The sequence below is a fragment of the Triticum aestivum genome, chromosome 3B (assembly GCF_018294505.1).
Source record: "Triticum aestivum cultivar Chinese Spring chromosome 3B, IWGSC CS RefSeq v2.1, whole genome shotgun sequence".
Taxonomy (NCBI): Eukaryota; Viridiplantae; Streptophyta; class Magnoliopsida; order Poales; family Poaceae; genus Triticum; species Triticum aestivum.
In genome coordinates, this window is record NC_057801.1 from 213,203,155 (window position 1) to 213,229,327 (window position 26,173).

Consider the following 26,173-nt stretch of genomic DNA (forward strand, 5'->3'; position numbering starts at 1 on the left):
CTCGTCCGACCCGGCAGCATTCATGAGTCACTCGTTCAACTGTCCCTCGGAGACATGGTCGAGAAGTGCCATGCATGGTCGCCCCCCCCCACCCCCCGTCCTTTCTTTCTCTCGGTCCCCCAGGGTGGGCCCCTCTGGGGTAATAAAGAAATGGATAAAAAGGGGACTTCTGCTACGGGCTATGCCACCCATTACTTATGAGGGAAGTCGCATCCGTCCCATCGCAAGCACCTACAATGTCATGATCACATTGGTTTACCCTTTTTTGGTAGTTCAACGGATGGTCGCCCCTCCAACAAGAAAAGGTAGAAATATGGAAACTTCTCTGCCATTTAGATCGGAGAATTTATAAAGGAAATCGGGTTTTAAATTTCCAGAAACCACACGATTATATAGCCACAGGGAATACGCCGCGCCTAAAATCATCCCAAGCGGAGCTAATGTGGCTACTAAGCTATCTCTTTGGAAAGCTCCTACTAAGATTAGAAATTCCCCGATAAAGCTGCTAGTGCCGGGTAAACTCATATTGGCTAAAGTGAAAAAGAAGAAAATGGTAGAGAAATTCGGCATGGTGCTCACTAAACCTCCATAATATCTAACAAGTCGAGTCTTATGTCGGTCATATAGAACACCAACACATAGAAAAAGGGCTGAAGAAACCAGTCCATGACTTAACATAAGTAAAATGCTACCTCCAATTCCCTGTATGTTCGATAGAGCCTAATATTCCCCCAGAGTACGCCGCTTACCCCCCGAACCGTACAAGATAGTTACCACCTATCATACGGCTTTCTAACTCCACTTCTTTTTCTGGTCGTTCCGCTCTGTCGGATCGATGGTACTCTCAGAGATCTGGTAACCTCCGACATTTTTGACAACACGCTTCCTTCTTCCATTTTGAGTTGCGCATCTTTCTCCCCGGGGCATACTATAGTATCACATCGTAGACCCCCACCCCAACTCTATCTTCCTTATTAGTGAACCGGAACATAGTGCATAGGTACTCTTCGATGCTGCGAGGACGAGACGAGGTGACATACTACGGTCACGCACTAAAGTTCTACCCTTCGGCTCGGCATATGGAACCTCTCAGCTGCTCCCTCGGGATAGGTAGGCCCACCCCCTTTCCCGAGAGGCGGCCGGGCTGTGTTTCCCCTGCGGCCACCCAGTGGCGGTAGAAAACGAAAAAGGGCGGGCTCCGCGCGGTTCGCGTTTTATTGTAAAAAGAGAGCTTTTCATTCTCTTATAGAAGCCCGCGCCCACGCGGGTAAAGCCCAGCGAAGCTGCAGGGAGCACTGAGCAATGGGGGGATGAGGGCGACTCCGCCCACGGGTTGGACCACACCACAGGCAAAAGTCCTTCCACGGCAAGAGAAGGGTGACCGGAACAAGAAAAGGGAGCTAGTCGTTGGAGGGAAGACAAGGCTTGTTCCGTGTGACTCCACAGAAGAGTACGCACGCTAGAAAAGGCAGCCAGCTTAAAAACGCTAGCTAGCTACTTTTGTAGCCTTATTTAGTTTGGTTGCCTACGCTTGCTCTCCGGCGCGCTACGGCAACACCCCCTGCTTGCTTCTTTCTGTTCGACGCGGAGCTCGCAGCCTCCCCACCCTTGCTTAGCGTTCCACTTGTGATCCTGGAGGATTTGGAGAAATGCGCCGACCATGAAGAATGGATTTTTATTTTCTTTCATGTGAACGGCCCTATCTTGTAAAGAATGGTTTTTCGTGCTATAGACCACGTTGAGAAAGACCAACCAACAACACAAATAAAGACCGTTCCATTTGGGTACCTCGAAAGGGAGGTGCTCCTTATGATGCTACGGACGGTTGTCCGAAGTGCATGCAATGACGGGCTCGGATAGGATAGGATTGTGCGCGCTGGGCCCTTCGGGTGTCCATATTTTGGCCGACCTTAGCGTATATACTATGTTATGGTTATGCGGCCGTAATATTTTGATACCTTCCACCGCTGTTACGCCAGAAATCCAAGGTTCCACACGAGCTCCTGTTCTGCGGCGTGGTGGCAGGACCGCTAGGGGATTTGGCTCCGGGTGTAGGTAGGGTCAAATCCGCAGGGGTCATGCAAATACATAGGCCCCTTCCCTTCTGCCGAGTTGTTTAGAAGGCGCTTTCCGTTCTACGGTCCCTCGGAGCGAAGGGTTAGGTAGGTAGTACGGGCCCTCTGACTTCCAGCTATGTGTTGTGTGCGACTCCCGTGAAGCGAATGAAGGGAAGCTCTTCGAGCTTTCTCCACCAGCGGCTTATGTAGTGGTCGGCATTCCTACGTGCTCCGACTGATCCTCACTGGAGATTATATGAGGGGTCTTGGAAACTGTCATGATGCTTTGGTGACGAAGGTCACCGGGGTGACTATGGAAGGATTCCGTGGTAGTCTCTGACTCCCTCCAACTCAATCAATATCAAGAACATGTCGTGAGCATGGGGGTTTGGCCGACTACTAAACTATTGTCTAGGGCTTTTCTAGTTATAGCTTCTATAGTGAGTGGCCCTTCCGCTTTGATCTAGTTGTAGTTTGTATTGTACTAAATTGAACACATATCAAAGAAAGGCGATCAATCAATAAGTAGTTGCCTTTCTCGGGCCTGAGAAAAGCAGCGAACTCGTTAAACAAGGGGCTTTTTTATTCATGGTCGCTACTGTTGTATTGTATATTGCCGGGGGAAGCTACTGCTTCTACGACAGCTCCGCTTCCTCGTCTTGCTTCTACTTTGCTTGTTTGCGCGAAGGCTTAGAGTCCTTTTCGCTAGGTCCAAATTCGTCAAAGCGAAAGATCTGATCCAACGGAAATCCCGCATATTGAACGCAGCTGATATGTGGCTACTAGGCGCGATCATCCCGCATGCCATTAAAAAATACTTCTTTTTTTATGGCCCGTCATATAAAGATAGAATAGATATGGATAGAGAGACATTCTATTGATTCGCGAAATGGCTCGTCGATCCAAATGAATCATTCTTCTGGTCTCTCTCTGCCCCCCCCGCCCCAAAACTTACCCACGACACAGCGCCCATTCGTTTCGCGCGCGGGAAGGCAACGAAGTTCAGTTCAAAAGACCGCAGCGGAGTGGAGCAGCCGCGACACGAAGTTCCTTACCTTAGCTGGATCTCGCTGGTGCCACCTAAACGGTAGGTATAGGCGGCGGATGTCTGACGTTTGGAGTTGTCGTTCGTGCACCTGTCCCCAATAGAAGAATGAGTGATCCCTTCCCCTGCGGATCATGGCCTTACCACTAGGTCCCCGATGGCCAGCGGGGGATTCGGTATAGCAGCTCACGTTCGTTTGCGCTTCGCGTTCCCGCTGGACTGGACACGTGTTAGCTGTAGGAAGTATGGTTACGAAAGTGACTTCGGTTCGCCAGTTCAGGCTCAACTCCTCGCTTTACGTTAGCGGACTTACAGGTCGGGCCGGGGCTCCACGCTCTTTCTTTCTGTGTGGGACGATGCCGGGGAATGTGTCGAGGCGGCGAACAACAACAAGACAACTAACTACATTTGCTTTTTCCCTCCATGAGATGAGCCAGTGCATTGGACCGATGGATAATAGAACTGAGCTGGCCAAACGCTTGGGCGCTCTACATACGATGTAGAAAAAATAAGATACATATCGATTTCTTTCTGATGGATCCAGAATAGATAGATATCTTGTATCATCAATAGATAGAAAGAGGTCAACCCTTATTATTGATAGAAAACCTTTCGATCTATCAGAACAGATCAGGCCATCTATCAATCGATTTGAATCATCTCGCTTTTCGTTCATTTCAGCCACGCCATAATAGCCGCCACAATAAGAAAGAAGCAAGCGAAACAGCTAGAAGCGCTCGCTTCGCCGCGCCCAACAATTCTTATTCACGGGAAAGCCAACCGAAAGATTCGATTCGGACTTCGTAGAGCCGGTGCTGCTGCTGTCTGCGTAGGGCCGTCCCCCACTCCCGTCCCGGGGCGCTAAGGGGTTTTGTTTTAGGAACAGACGGCGGTGTTTTGCTGACGCCTCGAATCGACGCTTTTGTTGCGACATGCTAAGTTTTCTCCCCTATTGCTAGTAGGTTGATGGGTCGCACGCCCGGCACACATGTTTTGGCCTTGCTTGTGTGTCCATAACTCAAAATAGGTGACCTAACGGCCGCCGCCCGACTAAACATACCAATAGTCACCAAATTCATATGGGCTACTGAGGAGTAGGCAATGATCTTCTTAAGATCGATCTGTCTTAAAGTGGTCAAGGAAGTATATATTATAGCAATCGCGCTTAGAGTATAAATGAAAGGAGTGAAACAAAGTGTCGCCTCGGGAAACATGGGTATGGAAAATCTTAAAAACCCGTAGGTTCCCAATTTTAAAAGAATTCCAGCCAAGATGACGGATCCAGCCGTAGGTGCCTCTACATGGGCTTCGGGTAACCAAATATGAACTGGTACCATAGGCACTTTGACGGCAAAAGAGGCGAAAAAAGCAATCCATAGAAGGATTTGGCGCCGCTCACTAAATTCAGTGGTTAATAAAATTTGTAAATCGGTGGTTCCTGTTTGGAGAAGAATCAACAGAATAGCTAATAGCATAAAAACGGATCCCAGTAAAGTATATAGGAAAAACTGATATGCTGCCTTGATCTTTCTTTGTCTCGAACCCCATACCCCTATAATGATGGTAGAGTCAGGGGTGGCCCCAAAGCGGAATTGACCGGTGGTAGTTGGTCGAAGCTCCAGTGGGTAGCCACTCCCTTCTCAGGGAACCGTACGTGAGACTTCCGCATCATACGGCTCCGTCCCGAGCTTCCGTCGTCGGCCCTTGTCATTAGACCACTATGCTTGTCTTTTCCGCCTTTACTCTCGAATCTTTTGCTTCTCGGGTGGTGGCGAACAATGCTGCTTGCGTAGCGGGAGATGCCCGCCCGTCGTTTAGGCCTGCTTCCTGCCCGAAAGAAGGCTAGCCGGACTAGTGGTAGGGGACCCGACCGTAAAAAACCCTACCCTATTCTCGAACCCTCTGCCGAGCTCTACCCTGCCCGCATTTATTTGGAAGGGGGCCAAAGAAATGTCTCCACCTGCTGCCAACAGTCTTTCTTCGGAATTCTACTGAACGGGTCGATCCTCCCCTCCGTTTGTTTTAGCAACTTATCCTAAGGTCTCTTCGCCAAGAACTCTCCGGCAACGACAGAGGAACTAACCTGCCTGCAGTGGCGGGGCGGCTTTTTTTTTAATAAGACCTGGACGATTATCCCTACCCTCGGTAGCTTACGAGTTTACGTCCATCCCTGGTCGGGTACAGTTTCCTTTATTTTTATCCCTTGTAGCCGTTACCCGAATTCGCGCAAGTGTGTCCACACCCCCCTGACTTGACGAGGAATTCATTCTCGCGAACAAACACACCCCCTACACACACCTAGGAGCACCCCTTCCTGCATATCCATACAAGACCTGAGTAGGCGGGTCGAGGTCCTACGAGGTACCCACTACTCGGAGTACCCTCCCACCAAAAAAAGATGTGTGGTTCGGTGGTTCGACCAGAAATGCTATGCTTACGCACAAGACTACCCCTCTTCCCGAAAGCTTCGCGGGGACCTTTACTACTTTACGACGACGGGGGACCGCCCGTAGGGGGTTTACTGCACAAGGCCCCTGCAGAGGAAAAGCTTGATCCCAGCGAATAGAAGATGCTCAGCTCCGCACAACATAGGGATTGGCACGCTTTCGGAAAGAACATAGAATAGTAGAGGATCCAGCATGCAGGACACGGCGATCATTAGAAATTCACGAATTAGAAATGCTGTAATATACTCTTTCCCAAAACTTCTCATACCAGACCAACCCACTGAAATGCAAATAGGGATCAGAAATGTGGTCAATATCACGAAGAATAATGAAAGACCGTCTATACCCATATACAAATGGATGTTTTCATAAGGAAGCCATCGAAGGCTTTCCACAAATTGAGATTTGGCCGTAGAAGGATCGAATTGTATCCGAGGAACAGGGGGATACAAAAAAGTAATAAGAGAAACGCACAGACCAATCAATCGTATCGGTCTTATTGAAGAATTTGGAATGAAAAGAGGAGTAATGCTTCCTAGCACGGGACAGAGAATAGGACCACTTAGATCGAAATAGCATTCACAGAAATGTTCTAACATAGAGTAGAATTGAACATTGAAAAGATTAGTTGACAACAGTCAATCAAAAGATGGGGCGCCAAATTACTAAACAATAGGGGTCTTTCTGTGCAAGTCAGCTGAACACCGTAATTGATGAGTGAGTAGGTGGGTTAGGTGCACCCCTCGCCCAGTGGGAAGTCATGAGGCTAGCCCCCCCCCTGAATGAAGAAGTAGTGGGGCCCCCTGCCCGCCCACGTATGCGCCTTTATTTAGATTCTAACTAAATATTCTACTGAACTTTATCCGGGAATCTTTCTAAAGAATCCATCTGGCAAAACGAAATTTGTCGATTTCAATCTAAGGTGCACCTTGCCTTTTTCAGGTAGCTTTGTTACGCCTATTCAGCTAGGTGGGGCATTGGTCATAGCCGAAGTCGAAGGGAAAAAATAAGGTAATGAGATGATGGTGCCATCAAGAAGTTTTCGACGAACGTAGTAGCGGCCAAAAATGAAACTCTTGCATGAAAGACCGGATTTGACGCAAGATGAATGGCGTTGGGGTTTTTCAAATGAAACCCGCGATCAGAAAGTCACCAACGGAGCCATACAATCTATCTAGTAGTGTGCCATGGCACGGTACTCCGCTTCGGCAGTGGAAGGAGCAACTGTCTATTGCTTTTATCTCATCCAAGATAGTGTCTCGTCTCCCCATAAAATAGATAAGCCTGTAGTTGAGCACCTATCTGAAGGCCCAATCGGCATCAGTAGTTGCACGCAACTCTAAAGAAGACGATGACGGAAAAAAGGACGGCTCGAGAAAAGGTACCTCGAATATATCTAAGAATCCGATGAACTGCTGCAAAGTGAACTGACCGGGGGGCAGCCATGAAAGGCTGACTTTCTTAGGAAAAGCCATCTGGGCAAGAGATCGTCAGATAAACCAAACTGCCGACCTACTGTCTGTACTGCGTCGGATCAGATAATGGTGAGCCATCAGTCGGACGGAGTTTAACGTAAAGCTCCAAGGGAGTGTCAACAGTCTTCTCATCATTGAGTTGAGCTCGAGTGATCAAGTCATGACGTTATTTGATCTGAGATACCAAATATCCACGAGGAGAATGTGCGACCTCCAAGCCAAGAAAAGGCTTAGGGCGCGTCAGCGCCTTCATAGCAAATAATTGATGAAGGCGACACTTGATCAGCGATATGGTAACGGAGTAATCACCAGTCAGTTTGATATCATCAACATACAACAACAGAATAGCACGTCCTCGAGGATAAACTGATACGAACATGGCCGAATCATGATCACTCCGAGCAAACCCTGCCTGGATAACATAACCACTGTGCTGAACTTCAAAAACCGACGCTATCGGGGCTTGTTGAGACCATAGATCGCTTTGCGTAAAGGACAGACAAGAGAAGAAGTCAGAAGGGCAGGTTCTCTTTCATCCGTCTTTTCTAGGTGCGCATCTCCATCTACTAAAAGTAGGGGTGGTTGCCATAGATAGATTGGGTCATTCGTAACCTGAGCAATAACCGATGCTACTACAGCAATAACGGAAATAACCGATGCTACAGCAGAAACTACAGCTATACGTGGCGGCCCCACACGCAGCTTTGTTTAACAAGCATCACCCTTCCTTTCTTTTCAAATGCTTCCTCAGTCAATCAGCAGCTTATTCGATTCCTATTCTTATTAAACATCTGATATAGATGGTGGGAACAATGAAGCAGATTCTTCATCTGTAGGTTGCAATCCGTATGATTTCTTTTCTCGATCTCCTGCTTGTGTTTCACCTCGCACCTAAGCATCACGTTCCTAGGGACAGAGACATCTGCGCTCTAAGGCAATCATAGTACTACCAGCATGGTTACATCGTTCTGCGGGCAAGCTTCAACTTCAAAGTCACCTGATTTGGCACCAGCCAAAGGAGTAGGAACAGCAGCTGGGGAAGCACCATTACCATCCATGGGATGCTTTGTGAACAGCCCCCTCTGTTCAATACCGATACCTGTCAGATTCCATAGCTGATGAATCTCTTTCTTTTTCCACTCTTTCCCCGTCACGCAAGACGCTTTTCTGGCACAAACCTAGTAGTTATTTGTCCTGCTGATCTTGGGTGAACTGATGACACTGATGCTCCAAGACCAAGAGTTTTCACAGCCAAAGCTATTGAAGCTGCTCCCTCCCATGAATCACAGCTTTCTGGACGCACTGCTTGAACACCATGGAGCAAGATAGAGAAAAAACTCCTATCCCAGTTGATCGAGCTGAACCCACCCACCGCCGGGCAGGTGCATCAGCCTCTTCTTTCTAGTTTCCGACAGGGCTACCCGCACTAGCCTCTGACCTCTACTCCAAAACCTGAACTTCACAGATCCGAAGCCTAAACCTTCACTACTTCCATCACTTCACAGAGCAGGTCTTGTTTTCAAACTTGCTTTCGGGTTAAGTGCAGAAAATCAATTCAATATTCCTGTCATTGAGGATCTATTAGATGAGCTACATGGTGCACAACTGTTTTCCAAACTTGATTTGAGATCAGGTTATCATCAGATAAGAATGAGAAGAGAAGACATTCCAAAATTTTAGGACATATTTTTGTCATTATGAATACTTAGTGATGCCATTTGGACTCACTAATGCACCTGCTACCTTCCAATCTTTAATGAATCATGTTTTTGCTCCGGAAATACCTTTTGGTATTCTTTGATGATATTCTGATATATAGCAAGACCAAACAAGCTCATCTCAAGCATCTAAAGTTAGTCCTGGACATTCTAAGGTCATAAAAACTATATGCTAAGATTAGCAAATGAAGTTTTCCTGTCCCTCAAGTGGAGTATTTAGGGCATGTTATCTAAGGATAGGGTCTATCTACAGACCCCCACAAAATAGTTGCCATCAAAGAATGGCCAGCACCTAAGACTATCACTCAGTTGAGGAGTTTTCTTGGTATGGCTGCAGAAAAAGAAGATTTGTCAAGAATTATGGGATAAATTCTAGGCCACTTCATGACTGTCTAAAAAAAGAATCATTCCAGTGGTCAGATGCTCAAATTGAGGCCTTCACAACATTGAAGAATTGTCTGGTCACTGCTCCTGTTATGGCTTTGCCTGATTTGACCCTACCATTTACTTTTTAAACAGATGCATCAGGTCAAGGTATTGGTTCTGTCCTCATGCAACAAGGCAGACCAATTGCTTATTTCAGTAAAACCCTTGGACCCAGAAATGCAGCTATGTCAACTTATGATAAGGAGAAGCTTTAGCTATTTGTGAATCCTTGAAGAGATGGCGCCACTACTTTCTTGGTTCCCAATTCTTTTATTGATCAAAACTGATCAACAGAGCCTTAAATACATCACAGAACAAAAAGTCTCTGAGGGCATCCAGCACAAGCTTATGTGAAAATTGCTTGAATTCAATTACAAGATTGAATACAAAAAAAAGAAAACAAGGTTGCAGATGCTTTGAGCAGAAGAGATTCTCTTATGATGGCAGTCACTGCAGTTACTCCTGCTTGGGCTTCAACTGTAGAAACCAGCTACACTAATGATGATCACTGCAAATCTCTGCTTGAGAAGCTCACTGTATCAGCCAATGCAGCACCCCCTTATACTCTTCATTCTGGCATTTTGAGATATAAAGGAAGAATATATGTGGGATCAGATGCTGTTCTTAAACACCAAATCATTGATTCACTTCACAACTCTCCCATAGGAGGCCATTCAGGCATTGTGGCTACTTATCAAAGGGTAAAAAAGCTATTTGATTGGCGCCAGGCCAGGAGATTGAAACTTTTCTACATGAGTGTGCAGTTTGCCAAAGAGTCAAGGGAGAGCATTGCCACTACCCTGGTCTCCTAGATCCACTGCCATTACCTACTTCTGCTTGGACTGACATCTCCCTGGATTTCTTTGAGGGTCTTCCCAAATCATTGGGCAAAGAAGTCATATTGTTGGTGGTGGACAGGTTCACTAAATATTCTCATTTCATTCCCCTTGCTCACCCTTATACAGTACAATCAGTCTCTCATGCTTTCATGGATAATGTTTTTAAGTGGAATGGATTGCCAAAGTCAATAGTCTCTGATAGAAACTGGATATTCACAAGTAACATGTGGCAGGCCTTCTTCAAAGCACTGCAAGTGAAATTGAGGTTTAGCTCTGCCTATCACCCACAATCAGATGGCCAGACAGAACGTGTGAATCAGTGTGTGGAAAATTACTTGCGTTGCATGGTTTTTCAGCAACCAAGGAAGTGGGCTAGTTTGGATCAAGCAAATGCCACTTGGGAGGATGCCGACTTCATCAAAGGTCTCTTTCCGGAGTTCTATACAGCTCCTATTCGTGGTTGGTGCCCTAATTCCAACACTTGACAATGCTTTGGGGGAGGTATTGTCATATCTGAAGATTACTGTACCTAACTCTCGATTGAATTCAGAGTGCTGCCTTTACTTCATCTGCCGTGAACGGAGCCAAGAGGCTTGCGTTCATTTCTTCAGTTACTCGCCTGTTTACTTTCCCCAGTAGCCCAGGGTCGGGAGCTAGGACTTCTGAGGTGAACAGTCCCTCAAAGTAACCCTGTATCAGAGATGCTAACTGGTCATTACCTTCGATCCTGTTGCCGTTTGAGTCATTCAGAAACTTTATTATGTTCTTCTTTTTTCTCCGTTGCAAAATGATGTGATGAAAGAAGCTCGTATTTCGGTCTCCATGGCGGAGCCAATTAGCCCTTCCTCTTTGCAGCCATTAATCCGAGTGCAAACTCTCTCAATTAAGTGTTGGAAGCAGTCGCTCCTATCCACTCCTACCAGGGAGGGGAGCCCCAAGTATTTGTCAGTGAGCGATTCGGTGACAATATTCAGCAGGTTGCATACCTCTTGTCTGTCCCCCCTATCTGTCTAAGGGTCCTTGGTAAAACTCTCTTCATTGAAGGCAGTACGTGGGTATCCATCTTATCTACGGTCTGCGGGTCATCCACATGACCAAAACAAAGGGTACGAAAGCAGTGAAACCGATATATCTGTTGAAGGCGATCCCACCGGTCCTATTTATTAAGTTGCAATGGCGAGTATCTTTGGACCCCAAAGAGTTGTATAAGTTGGAAAATGGAGATTTGCCTGTGGCATTGGCCGTTGGGCAGCTAGCTATTGCATTTGAAGGCTCCACAGAAAGAACCCGCAGGTACTATTACGACAGGTGGCTTCGAATCCAGTTTGTTAGTCGTTTGCATCTCGGTTAACAAAAATAAGCTGGAATCCCTCCATTCGTAGATCAATCAGCTAAAGTTGTTAAAACAATGCCCCGGTAAAAAGGTAGCAGAAGGTCGTTCTTTCTTACTCTAAGTTGCACTCAGGTGCTGCCGTTTTAGAGCTAGGCGATATTCTCTGTGTAAACCAGTATCGTATCTGTTCGATATGGACCATTCTATAAGTATAGTCATTTCAGTCTTCCTCAAAGGATCTCCGATCTATTGTGCAACCTTCCCTTCGAAACCCACCCCACACGAATACTTCTACCCCTTATCACAGCTCCAATGCCCACAGGCATCTGTCTCTAGCACAAATCTTTTACTGAAATCAGGGAGAACCAACACAGGGGCCTCAATTAAAGCTTGCTTGAGAACATCAAAGGATTGCTTTGGCTTGTCCACACAAATGGTACTCCTTTCTTTAACAAGTTCGTGAGAGGTCTCCTAATTATGTATATACAGGATGAGTCACATCTTGACCGGAGCCATGCGGAGCACAAAAAGTGAAGAGAAAGGATTTGTTCACCACTTTAAGCCAAAAGATAGAAATGAAAGCTGTTCCCATAGAATGAGATTAGATCCCGCAAGTGAGCTATTTATACCGAAGCTTACAAGAAGCAAAGTTGAAACGGGAGCTTTCCCACCACGGCATCCAACTCTTCTCTTCCGTAAGCAAAGGGGCTTTCAACGAGATAGGGAGCTGTACAATTTCACCCGTGGGTGGGGCTGGCTACGCTTGCTAGATTGGATCAAATATACGTGTCCTACGCTAGGCGGAATCGTTGTTTCACTCCTCCAAGCGTTCCTTGCCAATGGGTAAAGCCTTTATCTATCACTTCGGTCGGAGACATATTAATTACCTTTTTTATCCTTGGACCCTTGAAAGCTCGCTTCCCTTCCTGAACTGAGGGAAACCGGTGCCTGAGAGATCCGTTATCTGCAGTCTCTGAGCTTGATTGCACATCTTTTCCTGCTCATACATGTGTTTTTGCACGCTTGAGACCTCCTCTTTCGCTTGGCTATCCGAGGAAAGATGTCTTACGAGGTGGGTTGGACAACGTACGTAGTGAGCCTGCTGCTATCAGTGTGAAGATGAGCATCTATCTTTCTTTTCAGGATTTAGTGTGTGTGTGCTTGTTCTTAAGGGAACGTGCAAATCACCCAATCATATCAGGATGGATCCAATGGGTGTGATTTTTGTCTGTATTGATCACTTACCCACGCTATAAGAAGAAGGGCGTCATGGAAGAGTTTGGGGTCCAAAGCCACACCTTCTTTCCCCCATAGGAACAGAGGTCAGGAGCTGCCGGCAGGGCGCTGCATTCAATCTGACTGATGGCTCAAGATAAGTACGAGACGTACTTGAGATAGATAATTTATGTATTTCGCTATTTCGAATACCTAAACTGCTGCTAACAAGAATAAGTACGGAGAGATTGGATCTCCCTGGCGTAGTCCCTGAGAAGGTTTGAATTCCTCAAGACGCTCCCCATTGAAAAGAACCGAGAAGGTAACTGAAGTCACTAACCTCATCACCATAGAAATCCCACCTTCGCTGAAAAAAAGTGGGCTGGATAGCCGTCCGGGCCAGGGGCCTTTCAGGGTACATCTTAAAAAGGTCACACTTCAGAACCAGTAAAGGGCGCAGTCAATTGCTCATTCATTGCCTGAGATACTTTCCGAGGAACTGTCGACAGAACGAACATCCTCCATTCTTTCAGTACCTTCAGCAGTATAGAGATGTTTAAAGAACTCATTCGTCATCCCACTCATCTCCTCTGAAGGGACAACGAAGGATTGTCTGAAGTAGGACCTATTCGTAGCTCATTTCAAATGGGCCAAAGAAACTAGGGCCACAGAGACCCCCCCTGTGTCATGAAAAGAGACACTTTCGGTAGTCACAAAACCCTATTTTAAGAAATAAGTCATTAGATCCCGTATCAGCTATAGCAGTGAAGTTCTCATAAGCTTTCATCATGTCGAGCTTTAGTGCACACACCTGATCATCTCGTGCCTCTTATATAGTTTCTAGTTTAGGAGTCCGAGCTGGAAGAACAAAAGGTGGAGCTCCGCCCTAGTGTTACCCTTTGCCTCGCTCTTTAGAGGCATGAGTGGTCACAACTCGACGTAGTCTAGCAGTTCTATTTGGCGCACGAATTGCGTATAGCAAAGTTGAAGAAGGCATTCTAGGAGCTAAAGGCGTCTCACTCGTCTCTCATTCGCTCGATGCTTAAGTACCGGTTTGCTTCTACGTCTACGGTTGAACTTGAAGGCCTCGGATTCCGAAACCTGTAGAGCTTGCACGGTGAAGAACAAGTACGTACTTCATACGAAGAAATGGTAGTCGGACTCCTCTGGTTTTCTCCACAGTAGGAGTAAGCATAATCCTAAAGCCGGCCCAATGGGCTATATTTCTTTAGAGTACTCAAAAAGTATGCTTTTGTCGGAGGGAGATTGCCGGGTCTATGTAGAATAGAGAAGCAGCAAAAGAAAATAAATTGAGTAGCCAAAGGCCTCGTGCACAGTATGGAAGGAAGAGGAAAAATGCACGGTACGCAATGTATGATGATGAACGTATGGAGTTAGTTCGGTGGGTTGGTTGGGGAGTAGGGCCGGGGGGAGAAACTTGTCCCTTCTTGATGGCGAGTATATGCTTCGATCGATTCTTGTGCTCCCTATGCGCGTGTTCTTGATCACCGAACAAGTTACAAAATAAGTTTATGCGCTCCTATCCTTGTTCTTGTGAGTCCTTGTGAAGCTACATTGGTGATGGTTGGTGGTAGATGCGGATTACCAGCGAGCTCTGGATGCTACTCTTAGGGATATTATTACTGTGCTTTTTTGCTATGGTTAGTCATGATTACTGATCAGTTGAGCAGTTCTTTTGAATGTACCAATTTTATTTTTTCATTTATTTGTTTCCCCCCATTTGAAACAGGGCTCAAGTCGCTTCCTGAGATGCATTTCACACCTGACTCACCTCCCACGCCTAAAATGTCTCCAGGTAAACGTTTTTCTGCTTGTCTAGTAATTCGGTGAATCTGCGGCCACTAATGCCATTCAGAGACTCTTGGCCATTTCGGCTTTCGCACCATATGATCCCTGCTCATCTGCCCACAACAAAACGGAATTTTTTTATTTTCACTTGCGGTGTTCTCTCCATTTCTTGTTATATGCTGCTATAGGGCTATAGGAATACAGATTCAAACTTGATTGTATGATAAAACTGATTATTGATTCAATTCTTCTACTCGCAGCATCTGTTCTATTAACTTGTAACTGCCTACTAATTACAGTATCGAGTGTCCTGGTGATGCGGATGCTATATATATAGTCTTCTCAAACTCTGAGTGCACAGATCTGTTAAGTTGTAACTGTACCTTCTAGTTTTTTAATCTGAGCAATCGTTGATCATCTCATTAGGACGAGAGGCATTCACAATTTTTCAAGCCGTACCCCACTACGGGTACATGAAGCTCAAAATGCCTGGCCCCGGCGGAATAATCACTCTCGTTAGTGATCCGGACATAGCACTCCGCGCCGAAAACAAGACAGCCGCATTAGCCCTGGAGGCACTATCTGAAGCCCTAGCGGCAGAAGAACTCACTGTGCTACGCTCTACTGTGAATAGAGACGATGTGATACTCGATAAGAGATCCAAGTCCACCTCCTTTAAACCAGCGGACGAAATAGTAAAATTCCAGGTCCATCCAATGGACCCGACAAAGACGGCTTCCATCGGGGCACAGTTGAACCCTGATGTAGACGCCGCACTGCGAGAATTCCTTCGGGAAAATTGGGACATTTTCGCCTGGCACCCTTCGGATATGCCCGGAATCCCACGCAGATTGGCAGAACACGGCCTAAATATCCTAAAAGGATTCAAGCCAGTCAAACAGGCTCTTCGACGATTTTTCGAACCCAAAAGACAGGCAATGGGAGAAGAGCTAGCCAAACTATTGGAAGCCGGATTCATCAGAGATGTCAAACATCTAGATTCGCTAGCAAACCTGGTAATGGTACCAAAGAAGGACAAATCCTGGCGCCTATGTGTCCATTTTAAAGACCTCAACAAGGCCTGCCCAAAGGATCCCTTCCCCCTCCCCCGTATCGACCAAATAATCGACGCTACCGCAGGACACGATTCACTGTGCTTCCTCGACGCATACTCCGGCTACCAACAAATCAAGATGGCAGAAGCAGACCAAGCCGCAACGGCATTCATCACTCCATATGGACCATTCTGCTTCAACACGATGCCCTTCGGACTTAAAAACGCCGGCGCAACATATCAGCGCATGATTCAAACATGTCTGGCCACCCAGATCGGCAAAACAGTAGAGGCATACATAGACGACATAGTCGTCAAAACCAAACACATCGAAACTCTAGTAGACGACTTGAGGCTCACATTCGACAACCTCAGAGCATATGACATCAAGCTGAATACGGGAAAGCTCCTGGGCTTCATTGTATCCGGTAGAGGAATTGAAGCAAACCCAGCCAAAATCCGAGCCCTGTCACAGCTAGATATTCCAAAAGACCTCAAACAAATACAAAATTGACTGGATGCATGGCGGCTCTAAGCCGCTTTATCTCCCGTCTAGGAGAAAAGGCATTGCCCCTCTATCGCCTCCTTAGGCGCACCGAACACTTCGAGTGGACGGATGCTGCCACTGCCGGACTCGCAGAAATAAAAGCCATATTGGCAACAAATCCGGTCCTGGCTGCGCCCAACCTGGGCGAACCAATGTTGTTATACATCGCGGCAACACATCAAGTTGTAAGCGCAGTACTCGTCGTCGAACGAGAGACAGAAGGGCATAAATTCCCTCTTCAAAAACTAGTGTACTACGTATCCACTGTGTTAACCCCCTGCAAGTCCCGTTACCCGCACTATCAAAAGATAGCGTATGCGGTGTTCATGGCATCCCGGAAGCTCCGACACTACTTTCAAGAGTGCTCGATAACAGTGGCCTCCGAAGTACCCCTCAACGACATTATAAACAACCGCGACGCGACGGGCAGGATTGCAAAATGGGCCATTGAGCTCTTACCATTCGATATAACTTACAAACCTCGGCGAGCTATAAAGTCACAAGTTTTGGCTGACTTCGTCGCTGAATGGACCGAAGCCGAACTCCCTAAAGAGTACGGCGCATACTCCAATTGGATTATGCAGTTCAACGGCTCTAAAATGTTGGCCGGATTGGGGGCTGGCGTCGTATTGACGTCCCCAACCGGGGACATAGTCCAATACGTACTTCAGATAATGTACACGAACTCCAACAACGCAGCCGAATACGAGGTCCTTTTACATGGCCTCCGGATGGCAATCTCCACGGGCATTCAACGCCTGGAGGTGCGCGGGGATTCAAACCTTGCAATATCCCAAATAAATGGAGACTTTGATGCCAAGGATCCGAAAATGGCAGCATATCATAATGATGTCCTAAAAATGTCAGCTCGGTTTGACGGACTTGAATTCCACCATGTAGCTAGGGATAATAACCAAGTGGCCGACGTATTGGCACGCATCGGCGCAAAACGTGACGCTGTCCCTCCAAACATCTTCTTGGAACGGCTGTTTAAGCCATCCGTACTATGGGAAGAGGAGTCCAGAAATAACAAACCGGAAGCAGCCGCACCAACCGACACAGAGCAATCTGACATAACCGGCGATTCAGCCGATGAAATAACACCTTCAGCCCACGACATATTGGCAGTAATCGCCCCGTGGACAGAGCCATTCCTAGCCTACTTGCTTAGGCAGGAACTTCCCAAAGACCAAAATGAGGCCCGCTACATAGTCCGGCGATCTAAAGCCTACAAGGTCCATGAGGGAGAACTCTATAAGAAAAGCACAACCGGAGTCCTTCAAAGGTGTATCTCCGAAGAAGAAGGGCGAAACCTTCTGGCTGAAATTCATGCCGGACTAGGCGGACACCACGCAGCAGCTCGGGCCCTTGTAGGAAAGGCATTCCGTACAGGATTTTATTGGCCGACGGCCTGGGCAGATGCTCAGGACTTAGTCCGAAGATGCGTCGGTTGTCAGCTCTTTGCTAATCAGAGCCATATGCCACCCACCACCCTCAAAACTATACCCATTACCCGGCCGTTGGATAGAGGCCAAGCCAGTTATAACGACAGAGTCCGGACCAGTGATAGACTTCATATCCGGGGTAGTACACCGTTATGGTGTCCCCCACAGCATCATCACCGATAACGGCACGAACTTCACGGCCGACAAGGTTAAATCATGGTGCAAAAATATGGGCATTAAGCTCGATTACGCTTCAGTCTATCATCCTCAAACCAACGGTCAAGTGGAACGAGCGAATGGTCTAATAATGAGCGGCATCAAACCCAGACTAGTGCGGTCACTTACGAAATCTGACACGCACTGGGTAGAGGAGCTCGACTCCGTACTCTGGGGGCTGCGGACAACTCCCAACCGTACTACCGGATTCACGCCATTCTTTATGGTATACGGCGCAGAGGCAGTTCTGCCCTGTGACATCATTCATGACTCACCTCGAGTGGGCATGTATGAAGAAAGAGAAGCCGAGCTGGATCGGCAGGACAGCTTGGACGCATTGGAGGAAGAACGCGACGTCGCCAAGGCTCATTCCGCATTCTATCAGCAGCAGGCTCGAAGATATCAAAGCAGAGAAGTACAGGACAAGACTTACAATGTTGGCGAACTAGTTCTACGCCTGCCGGACAAGAAAAAGGACAAACTCAAGCCCAAATGGGAGGGCCCTTTCATTATCGATCAAGTCCTGACCGACGGAGCGTATCGTCTACGAAATGCGTCGGACAACCGGCTCGAGCCGAACCCATGGAACGCAGCCCGCCTCCGAAGATTCTATGCCTAGTGCCGGACTAAGAGTTCGTCCCCTTCCCCCGTCCAAACCTTTACATTGCAGTTGTCTTTTGTTTCTCTTTCTTCTCTCAACCCTTTTTCTAAAAAGCCCTTAAAGGCCTACTTGCGCATTGTTCGCACTCACTTGATGTGCCATCCGCACTCATTATACCTGGGGGCTTCTTTACCAGAAGCTTAATTATAAGGGCTTCATGCCGAGCACATGTGTCAAGCTTCCACATGTACCTTTTATTCACCATTATATGCACCGATATGACTTAAGTTTTGGCCAAGCTGGGTTGCCTGGCTCCTGTGCTTACCCCTACGTTCCCGATTGTTCGGCTAGGAGGTAAAGGGAGCACCTCTGCGATTGTTACTGCCGGGTCAGCCGGATGTGTACCTCAGACTGGGTGAAGCCGAAAGCTAGCGTTCTTAAGGGAATATTCGGTCGATGACTTGAAAGATGATTTTTTACCTACTTATTTATCTGCCCCCAGATGTTTTTCTGCTCTTTTCACAGTCCGAACATGCACTTTAGGGCATGCCTCCCAGGGAAAGGAACCCTTAACGGAACTATTCTCCCTGGAAGATGTTTCTTACTAACCATGTAATATAACATAACTAGTTGGGCACTTGTCTGATAAAGCACTAATGACCCCTACGCCTGGTCTCCATGCATACCCAGGTTGTTTCTTAACCGAGAAGGTATTCGGACACACTCCGAACTCTAGGGTCCCGAGGTTGAAGCGAAAAGGTCGGCAAAGACAAACGATCTACAATCCGGCTAGAAGGCATTTCACATGTCATTTTAAAATACATTGTCAAATCTACTGACTGTATTCCTCCTCAATCCCGTCTAACAGGCTGTCTAATTTACAGTCCCGTTGGGAAAATTTAGCGGCCAACTCTACTTGGCCGTATACTAAACTCACAGGGATCTCCTTCCCATCGGGCCCCACAGGTCCGACCTCGGCCATGTGGTTGGGATCCGCCTTCTTGTACCGCGTCTTCACCATGGCCCAAGCCTCCCTGGCACCTTGGCGGCAGGCCGAAATCTTCCATAAACGGAAGCGCTGCCGCACTCCCTGAAGCTTCTCCACAAGCTCCCCAAGGCCCTCGGGTAGGGAGAGGGCTGGCCATAAAGCCTGGACGCCGCCGCTCATTGCCTGCTAAACTCGTTCGAGCAGCTGCAACAGCTCGGGAAGTTGATCACCCGTTGATACGGTCATCTACTCCGCAGGGCGACCTGTGAGTATACCTACAAGACGTCTTTTGTCAATTGACTTCCTCGCCGAACTCTTCTTTTCAAACGAGTCCGCTCAAGCACTTACTATAGATGCCGCGACAAAGCCGCTCAGTCTCCTTAACGGAGCTGGACAGCTCGGCCCGAACACCTTTCAGCTCTTCTCCGAGCTGGGCGTGGGCATCCTGGAGCTTGTTCCTTTCCTGCTGCACCCTATTCAGCACCCTCTCGCCGGCCCTCAGCTGGCGCAGTAGTTCTTGCATATCCGGATCTTGTGCGGCAGCACCTGCAACGTCATTATTAGACTTGCACGCATGCCACACACCACTTATCTTTTTAAAATAATGTGTTACCAGGAGGGGTCTCTGTGTTTCCTCCTGCGGCAGCAAGTGCGGCCTCGAGTTGGGCCTTGCACTCTTGCAGCTCCTGAGACAGTTGGGTATTCTTCTCCGTAAGATCCTGCATTTCAAGTGATCCTTAAATCAGTTAATATAACTACTTTAAGTCTCGGGGGCTACTGGCATATACAACTGTTAAATTCTCTTACCCGTATGTCTTTTACATACTGCTCCGTGGCTCTGGTAAAACCATCTTGAGCCGCACGGAGGTGTGTGTCCCCCGCGTTAAAGGCATTCAACGCCTCAGGGGAGAAGCACGCGTCACGAAATACTGTCCGGTGGCGCTTGTGGTTCATGGCGCTCTCCACCACAGACTTGGTGGCAGACAGTCTGTCGGCATCCTCCGTTGGAGGAGTGTCCGGCTCGCGCCTTGCACTCGCCTCCCCCTCCAGACCAGGTGCTGGAGCCTGGTTGGTAGAGGTTGGATTGGCAACCTCTACGCCCGCAGTCCGGCGGGCGCTTTTTCTCCTACAAAAGTCATGAGCACTCAAACGCTTCCTAGGAACGTTGCTCCAAATAATTAACTGTGAGCTATACCTTTGCGGCGATGTTTCAGTCCGTGCCGCGCTCCTCTTCCGCCTACTGGTCCGGACTGGCCTTTGTTGGTCAGCCGCCACGGGCTCGGCTTCCCACCTTGAGGGCGCTTCCTGCAAAACACCATCGTATGCGAAGGTCAGAAATGAACAAGGAAGAGATAATGGTGTAGGGACTTCGATCACAATCACCTGGGAAGTCGGATATAGTCCGGGGTAGTCAGCCGTAATGGCGACTAAAGCATTATCCATGCTGAGCTGGTGGAACACCCCGTCAATTAGCTCCACCTTTATGTCCGGATCCTCTTCGGAGGCCGGATCCTGGGATCTCTCTGGATCCTCGGGTTGCGGAGCTGGACTTAGCATGTCCTCCACAACCCGACGCAGCTCCTGCGTTGAAAACATGATATAAGAAATTTAAACTTTGAAAGCATGGGTCGGGCCCGTAAAGTGTTCGCTTACCCAGCGACGAGGGTTATTCATGGAGAACCCGTTCAACGGGTTCGTCTGGAGAAAGTCCTCCTTCTCCCCCTTGTACAGGCCGGACAGGATCTTCGCCAGATCCTCGACTGAATCCGGTCCTTTGCGGCCATGACGGGTGGCATCGTCCTCCCCGTTGAAATCCCACATGGGGTGGCCCCTGTATTGCAGTGGCTGCACCCCCCGCGTAATGCATGTTGCCATGACTCCAATCATGGCAACCCGGAATGGGCCAGTAATCTTATCCGGCCCATCAAATAATGGACGCTCTTGTCTTCCTCCAGTTAGGGGCTCCGCGGACACCAACTAAGGCGTTTCTTCAGAGGAGCATTACCGAACTCCGGGAGGCCGATCCGAACAGGGTCCGGCAGCGGAGCGTCTTCTAGGTAAAACCATTCCGAAGACCAGTCTTCGGACGCCTTCTTAGGGGTTCCGGATGGATATCCGGTCCCGGCAATGCGCCATATTTCGGCGCCGCCCACTTGATATATGGACCCCTCGTGAGAGCGGGGTACAAGGCAGAACAACCTCTTCCACAGTGCAAAATGGGGCTCAACCCCAGGAATAGCTCGCAAAGAGCTACGTAACCCGCGATGTGCAGGATAGAGGCGGGCGTAAGGTGATGGAGCTGGAGTCCGTAGAACTCCAGGAGCCCGCGGAGGAACGGATGTATAGGAAACCTGAGCCCCCTTATCAGATAGGGGACGAAGGATACCCGCTCCCCTTTGTTGGGACTTGGGGTAGCCTCCGCTTGCTTCCCACCTTGGTAGGTGGCCAACCCGGCTCGAACCGGGACCATGAAGGCCGGAGGGAGATATCCCTTGGCTTGGAGCGTCACCAGCTCATTGTGCGGGACAGAACATCTCCTCCAATCTCCTGGCGGAGGGCTGGGAGCGCGAGAAGAGGAGCCGCGTCGATGGTCCATGATAGAATGGATTCTTGGTCAGAAGCGCTCCGACGAGTACTTGTGGAAGGAAGATGGTGTGATTTGGATCTGGATTCTTGCCTCTCTTATAGGCAGATTATTTGCACAACTAGGGGGTAAATCATAAAAGATACCCTAGCTTTTCGCATTCGTGCGACATGTGGAAGATGGCCATTATTGGGCGCGGAAGCCAAGAAGCGCAACATTGATAAGGAAGCCGGACACTGTTCTGCAAACACACGGAATTTGGAGGAGAACCCGCCTTGCAACGCCGAAGACTATATACGCGCTGTACTTATCGTCATTGAAGCCTGGTTCAGGGGCTACTAAGGGAGTCCTGGACTAGGGGGTGTCCGGACAGCCGGACTATTATCGTCCGCCGGACTCCAAGACTACGAAGACACAAGATTGAAGACTCCGTCCCGTGTCCGGATGGGACTTTCCTTGGCGTGGAAGGCAAGCTTGGCGATACGGATACGTAGATCTCCTACCATTGTAACCGACTTTGTGTAACCCTAGCCCTCTCCGGTGTCTATATAAACCGGAAGGCTTTAGTCCGTAGGACACAACAACCATTACAACAATCATACCATAGGCTAGCTTCTAGGGTTTAGCCTCCTTGATCTCGTGGTAGATCCACTCTTGTACTACCCATATCATCAATATCAATCAAGAAGGAGTAGGGTTTTACCTCCATCAAGAGGGCCCGAACCTGGGTAAAAACATCGTGTCCCTTGTCTCCTGTTACCATCCGCCTAGACGCACAGTTCTGGACCCCCTACCCGAGATCCGCCGGTTTTGACACCGACACCCTCCATAAGCTTCGGAGTGACATTTCCGTAAGATTTGTCCCTGTTCATGCTCAAGTACACTACGTCTAATAATACCATCTATTCCTTCTTTATAAAGATGTTGAGCATCCCAAAAGTAATGTCTTAAGTCATAGAAGAATTTTTTCTTTTGTTGGTAGTGAAACTAGGTGGTATATATTTATCAACAATGTAATTAGCATAATTCGCATACCAAGGAGTGTTATGGGAAACATTTATTGCAGCTAGTTTTTCATCAAGAAAACTATCATTAATAGGTTGTGGGTCATCAAGAATATTTTCTAACCTAGACAAGTTGTCAGCTATGGGGTTCTCAGCTCCTTTTCTATCAGTGATATGTAAATCAAATTCTTGTAGTAAGAGAACCCATCTAATGAGTCTAGGTTTAGCATCTTTTCCATAAGATATTTAATAGCAGTATGACCAGTGTGAATAGTAACCTTAAAGTCTACAATGTAAGATCTGAATTTATCACAAGCAAACACAACCATTAAAAATTCTTTTTCAGTAGTAGCATAATTTCTTTGGGCACTGTCTAGAGTTTTACTAGCATAATGGATAACATTTAGCTTCTTGTCAACTCTTTGTCCTAAAACAACACCAACAACATAATCACTAGCATCACACATAATTTCAAAAGGCAAATTCCAATCAGGTGGTTGAACAATAGGTGCAGAAATTAAGGCTTTCTTAAGTGTTTCAAAGGCTTCTACACAATCATCATCAAAAACAAATGGAACATCCTTTTGTAAAAGATTTGTAAGAGGCCTAGAAATTTTAGAGAAGTCTTTAATAAATCTCCTATAGATACCAGCATGACCGAGGAAACTATGAATACCTTTGACATCTCTCAAACTTGGCATTTTCTCAATTGCATCAACTTTAGCTTTATCCACCTCAATACCTCGTTCAACAATTTTCTGCCCCAAGAAAATACCTTTATTAACCACAAAGTGGCACTTCTCCCAATTCAAGACAAGATTAGTTTGCTCACATCTTTGCAAAACTCGATCAAGGTTGCTCAAGCAATCATCAAAAGAACTTCCGTAAACGGAAAAATCATCCATGAAAACCTCAACAATCTTTTCACAAAAGTCAGAGAATATTGCAGTCATACATCTTCGAAAGGTAGCAGGTGCGTTACATAAACCAAAAGGCATGTGTCTATAAGCATAAGTTCCAAAAGGACAAGTAAAGGTGGTTTTCTCTTGATCAGGTTGTGAAACAGGTATTTGAGAAAAACCAGAATATCCATCAAGGAAATAGAAGTGTGTGTGCTTTGATAGTCTTTCTTGCATTTGATCAATAAAAGGCAAGGGGTAATGATCTTTCCTAGTTGCTTTATTTAGTTTTCTAATATCAATTACCATCCTAAAGCTAGTAACAATTCTTTGTGGAATAAGTTCATTTTTATCATTAGGAACAACGGTACACTACTGCAGGATGCTGCTAACGTGACACTACGATCAGAGACCCTTCGACGAAACTGTGTACGATGCAATAATCGCAAACGGTGGTGTAAAAAAAGCGTCAAAAAAGGTGCAAAACATTTGCGATGACGGATGTATCAAACATGGTTCAGATTTTGGTTGCGTGTGCGATTCAGGGCATACGGTTCAGTTCAATTAACTGCTTGCGATGAGGAGGAACAAAAGAAACGGGTTGCCAGATGAAGGCATGTGCGATGTAGAGCATACGGTTCACTCGAATGAACAGTTTGTGATGAGGCGGAACAACAAAAACAGGCAGACACATGAAGGTGTGTGCGATATACGACATACAGTTCACTCGGATGAACTGTTTGCGTTGAGCCAAGAGAACAAAAACGGTTCAACTTAACAAGATGTGTGTGATACGCGACAAACATGTCTGTAATCGGAAATGTGTGGGAAGACCGATAACAACACAGATGATTCCTGTTAACAAGCCATGTGTGTTGTGAGCAAACGATTGCTAGTATAGAATTGTAAGTGATTGATGAAATCATCACCGACAGGTTCCATTGTTTAGTCCGTGTGCGATGTGATTTGCTATGTCTACAGAGCATCAACATATATACTTAAAAAGACAGCATTGCATAACCAAATTAAGCATACAATTACACAAGTGACTACACACATAACATTTTGACACACCAAAGTAAGCAATTACATGCATACTAAAGTAGGAGAAACGAGGATCTAATTATCTACTTTTTGTTGCGATGATGCTTGCCATTGCCCAGCTTCCGGCTGGACTATTTTGGGGAAGGAGGCACTTCCTCATGTCAACAATCCGCATGTACATGTCGTAGCACGTGTACGCCTTCTTGGCCGCGTACACGACATGAGCTTTGTCGAGTTTCTCCATCCAGGCCGAGTGCTAGGCACGCTTGTCCTTGTTGTAGGAATCCTTCATGTTTTTGTATTAGGGGTCGATGATGGCCTCGACGAGGTGAACCAATAAGTCCTTCTCATGATCCTTGCTGCCCCAGATCTTGTATTGGCCCTGGACGTCGACAAGATTCTGGCAGGCGATGCCCGAATGCTTGAGCACCTTGACATCGTTGATGATGTCCACCATAGCGAACATGTGGTGGGGGCTATTGACAAACCCGGTGAAACGCCCGCAAGGCCTTGTGGCCAGGTAGTATTGGTAGATGAGGACGTGGTTGCGCACACACATATGGGCAACGGCGACCTCGGGACAAGACCCGGCATGAGCGCGAGTGTACTCAAGGTCGAACCCGACCACCTTGTACTTCTCCTCGGCAAGCAACAACTCCATGATGTGGATGGAGTGCTCCACCCAGACCAGGTTGTTGGTGTACACCACCAAGAGCTCCTTGAACCTTCGATGGGTGTCCACCACGGCATGCACGGTGAACTACTTCTCGTTGTCAGCAACCGCTCGGAGCACCATTGGATCCGCGCAGGATACTCTCTAAGAATTTTTCATGGTGGGTGTGCTACTTGCAATGGTGGGGCATGATCAAAAGGTTGAAGGGACACAAGGGTTAAATAGCCGTTGTAACAAATGGGGGCCAGACGGCCTGTAATCGTCACGTCTTGTCATGGCGTTCATAGAGGAGGATTCCAGCGCACTCTTGACAACACTGCACCGCACACGTTTTGTTTGACCACACGTGGGCTCGAAGAGGCGCCAAATGTATCGTCGGTGAGCCTATTCTCATGCTACCGCACAAGCTTCCCGCCTGGCTTGGTTTGCCACGCGGTGGCTAGAAGAGGGACATATCGTGGGCGTTTATTGGCAAAAAGCTTTGTAAAAACGAAGTGTGTGGAATGACTTCGATCATAAGTTTACCCGTGGGTGATGAGGTCAAAGTTACACAGAAGGGTGATGATGGACACTCGAGTGCGATAATTAATCCCGTGCTCTACAGGGCACACGGTGGAAGAAACCAACTGTGTGCAATAATGTCGAAGATCGTAGTAGAGTTAGCTATATAGATCATGTGTTGTGAGGTCGACAAGGTAAACAGATTCAAGAATGGTTAATAAAAATCTAAGACCATTGCATATTAAGGTCAAAA

The 26,173-nt window shown here is 47.4% G+C and overlaps 1 protein-coding gene across 1 annotated transcript in view; it reads right to left on the reverse strand.

The window, feature by feature from the left end:
- Positions 1–258: 258 nt before the first annotated feature.
- The window catches only part of LOC123067461 (NADH-ubiquinone oxidoreductase chain 4-like), a 33,030-nt gene continuing 7,115 nt past the window's right edge, over positions 259–26,173 (reverse strand). The window contains exons 2-3 of the mRNA XM_044490245.1: positions 4,151–4,741; positions 259–713 (exon numbers count right to left, since the gene is read on the reverse strand). Of these exons, the coding sequence (XP_044346180.1) occupies positions 274–713; positions 4,151–4,741 (1,031 nt within the window). The 3' untranslated portion in view covers positions 259–273. The remainder of the gene's footprint in view (positions 714–4,150; positions 4,742–26,173) is intronic.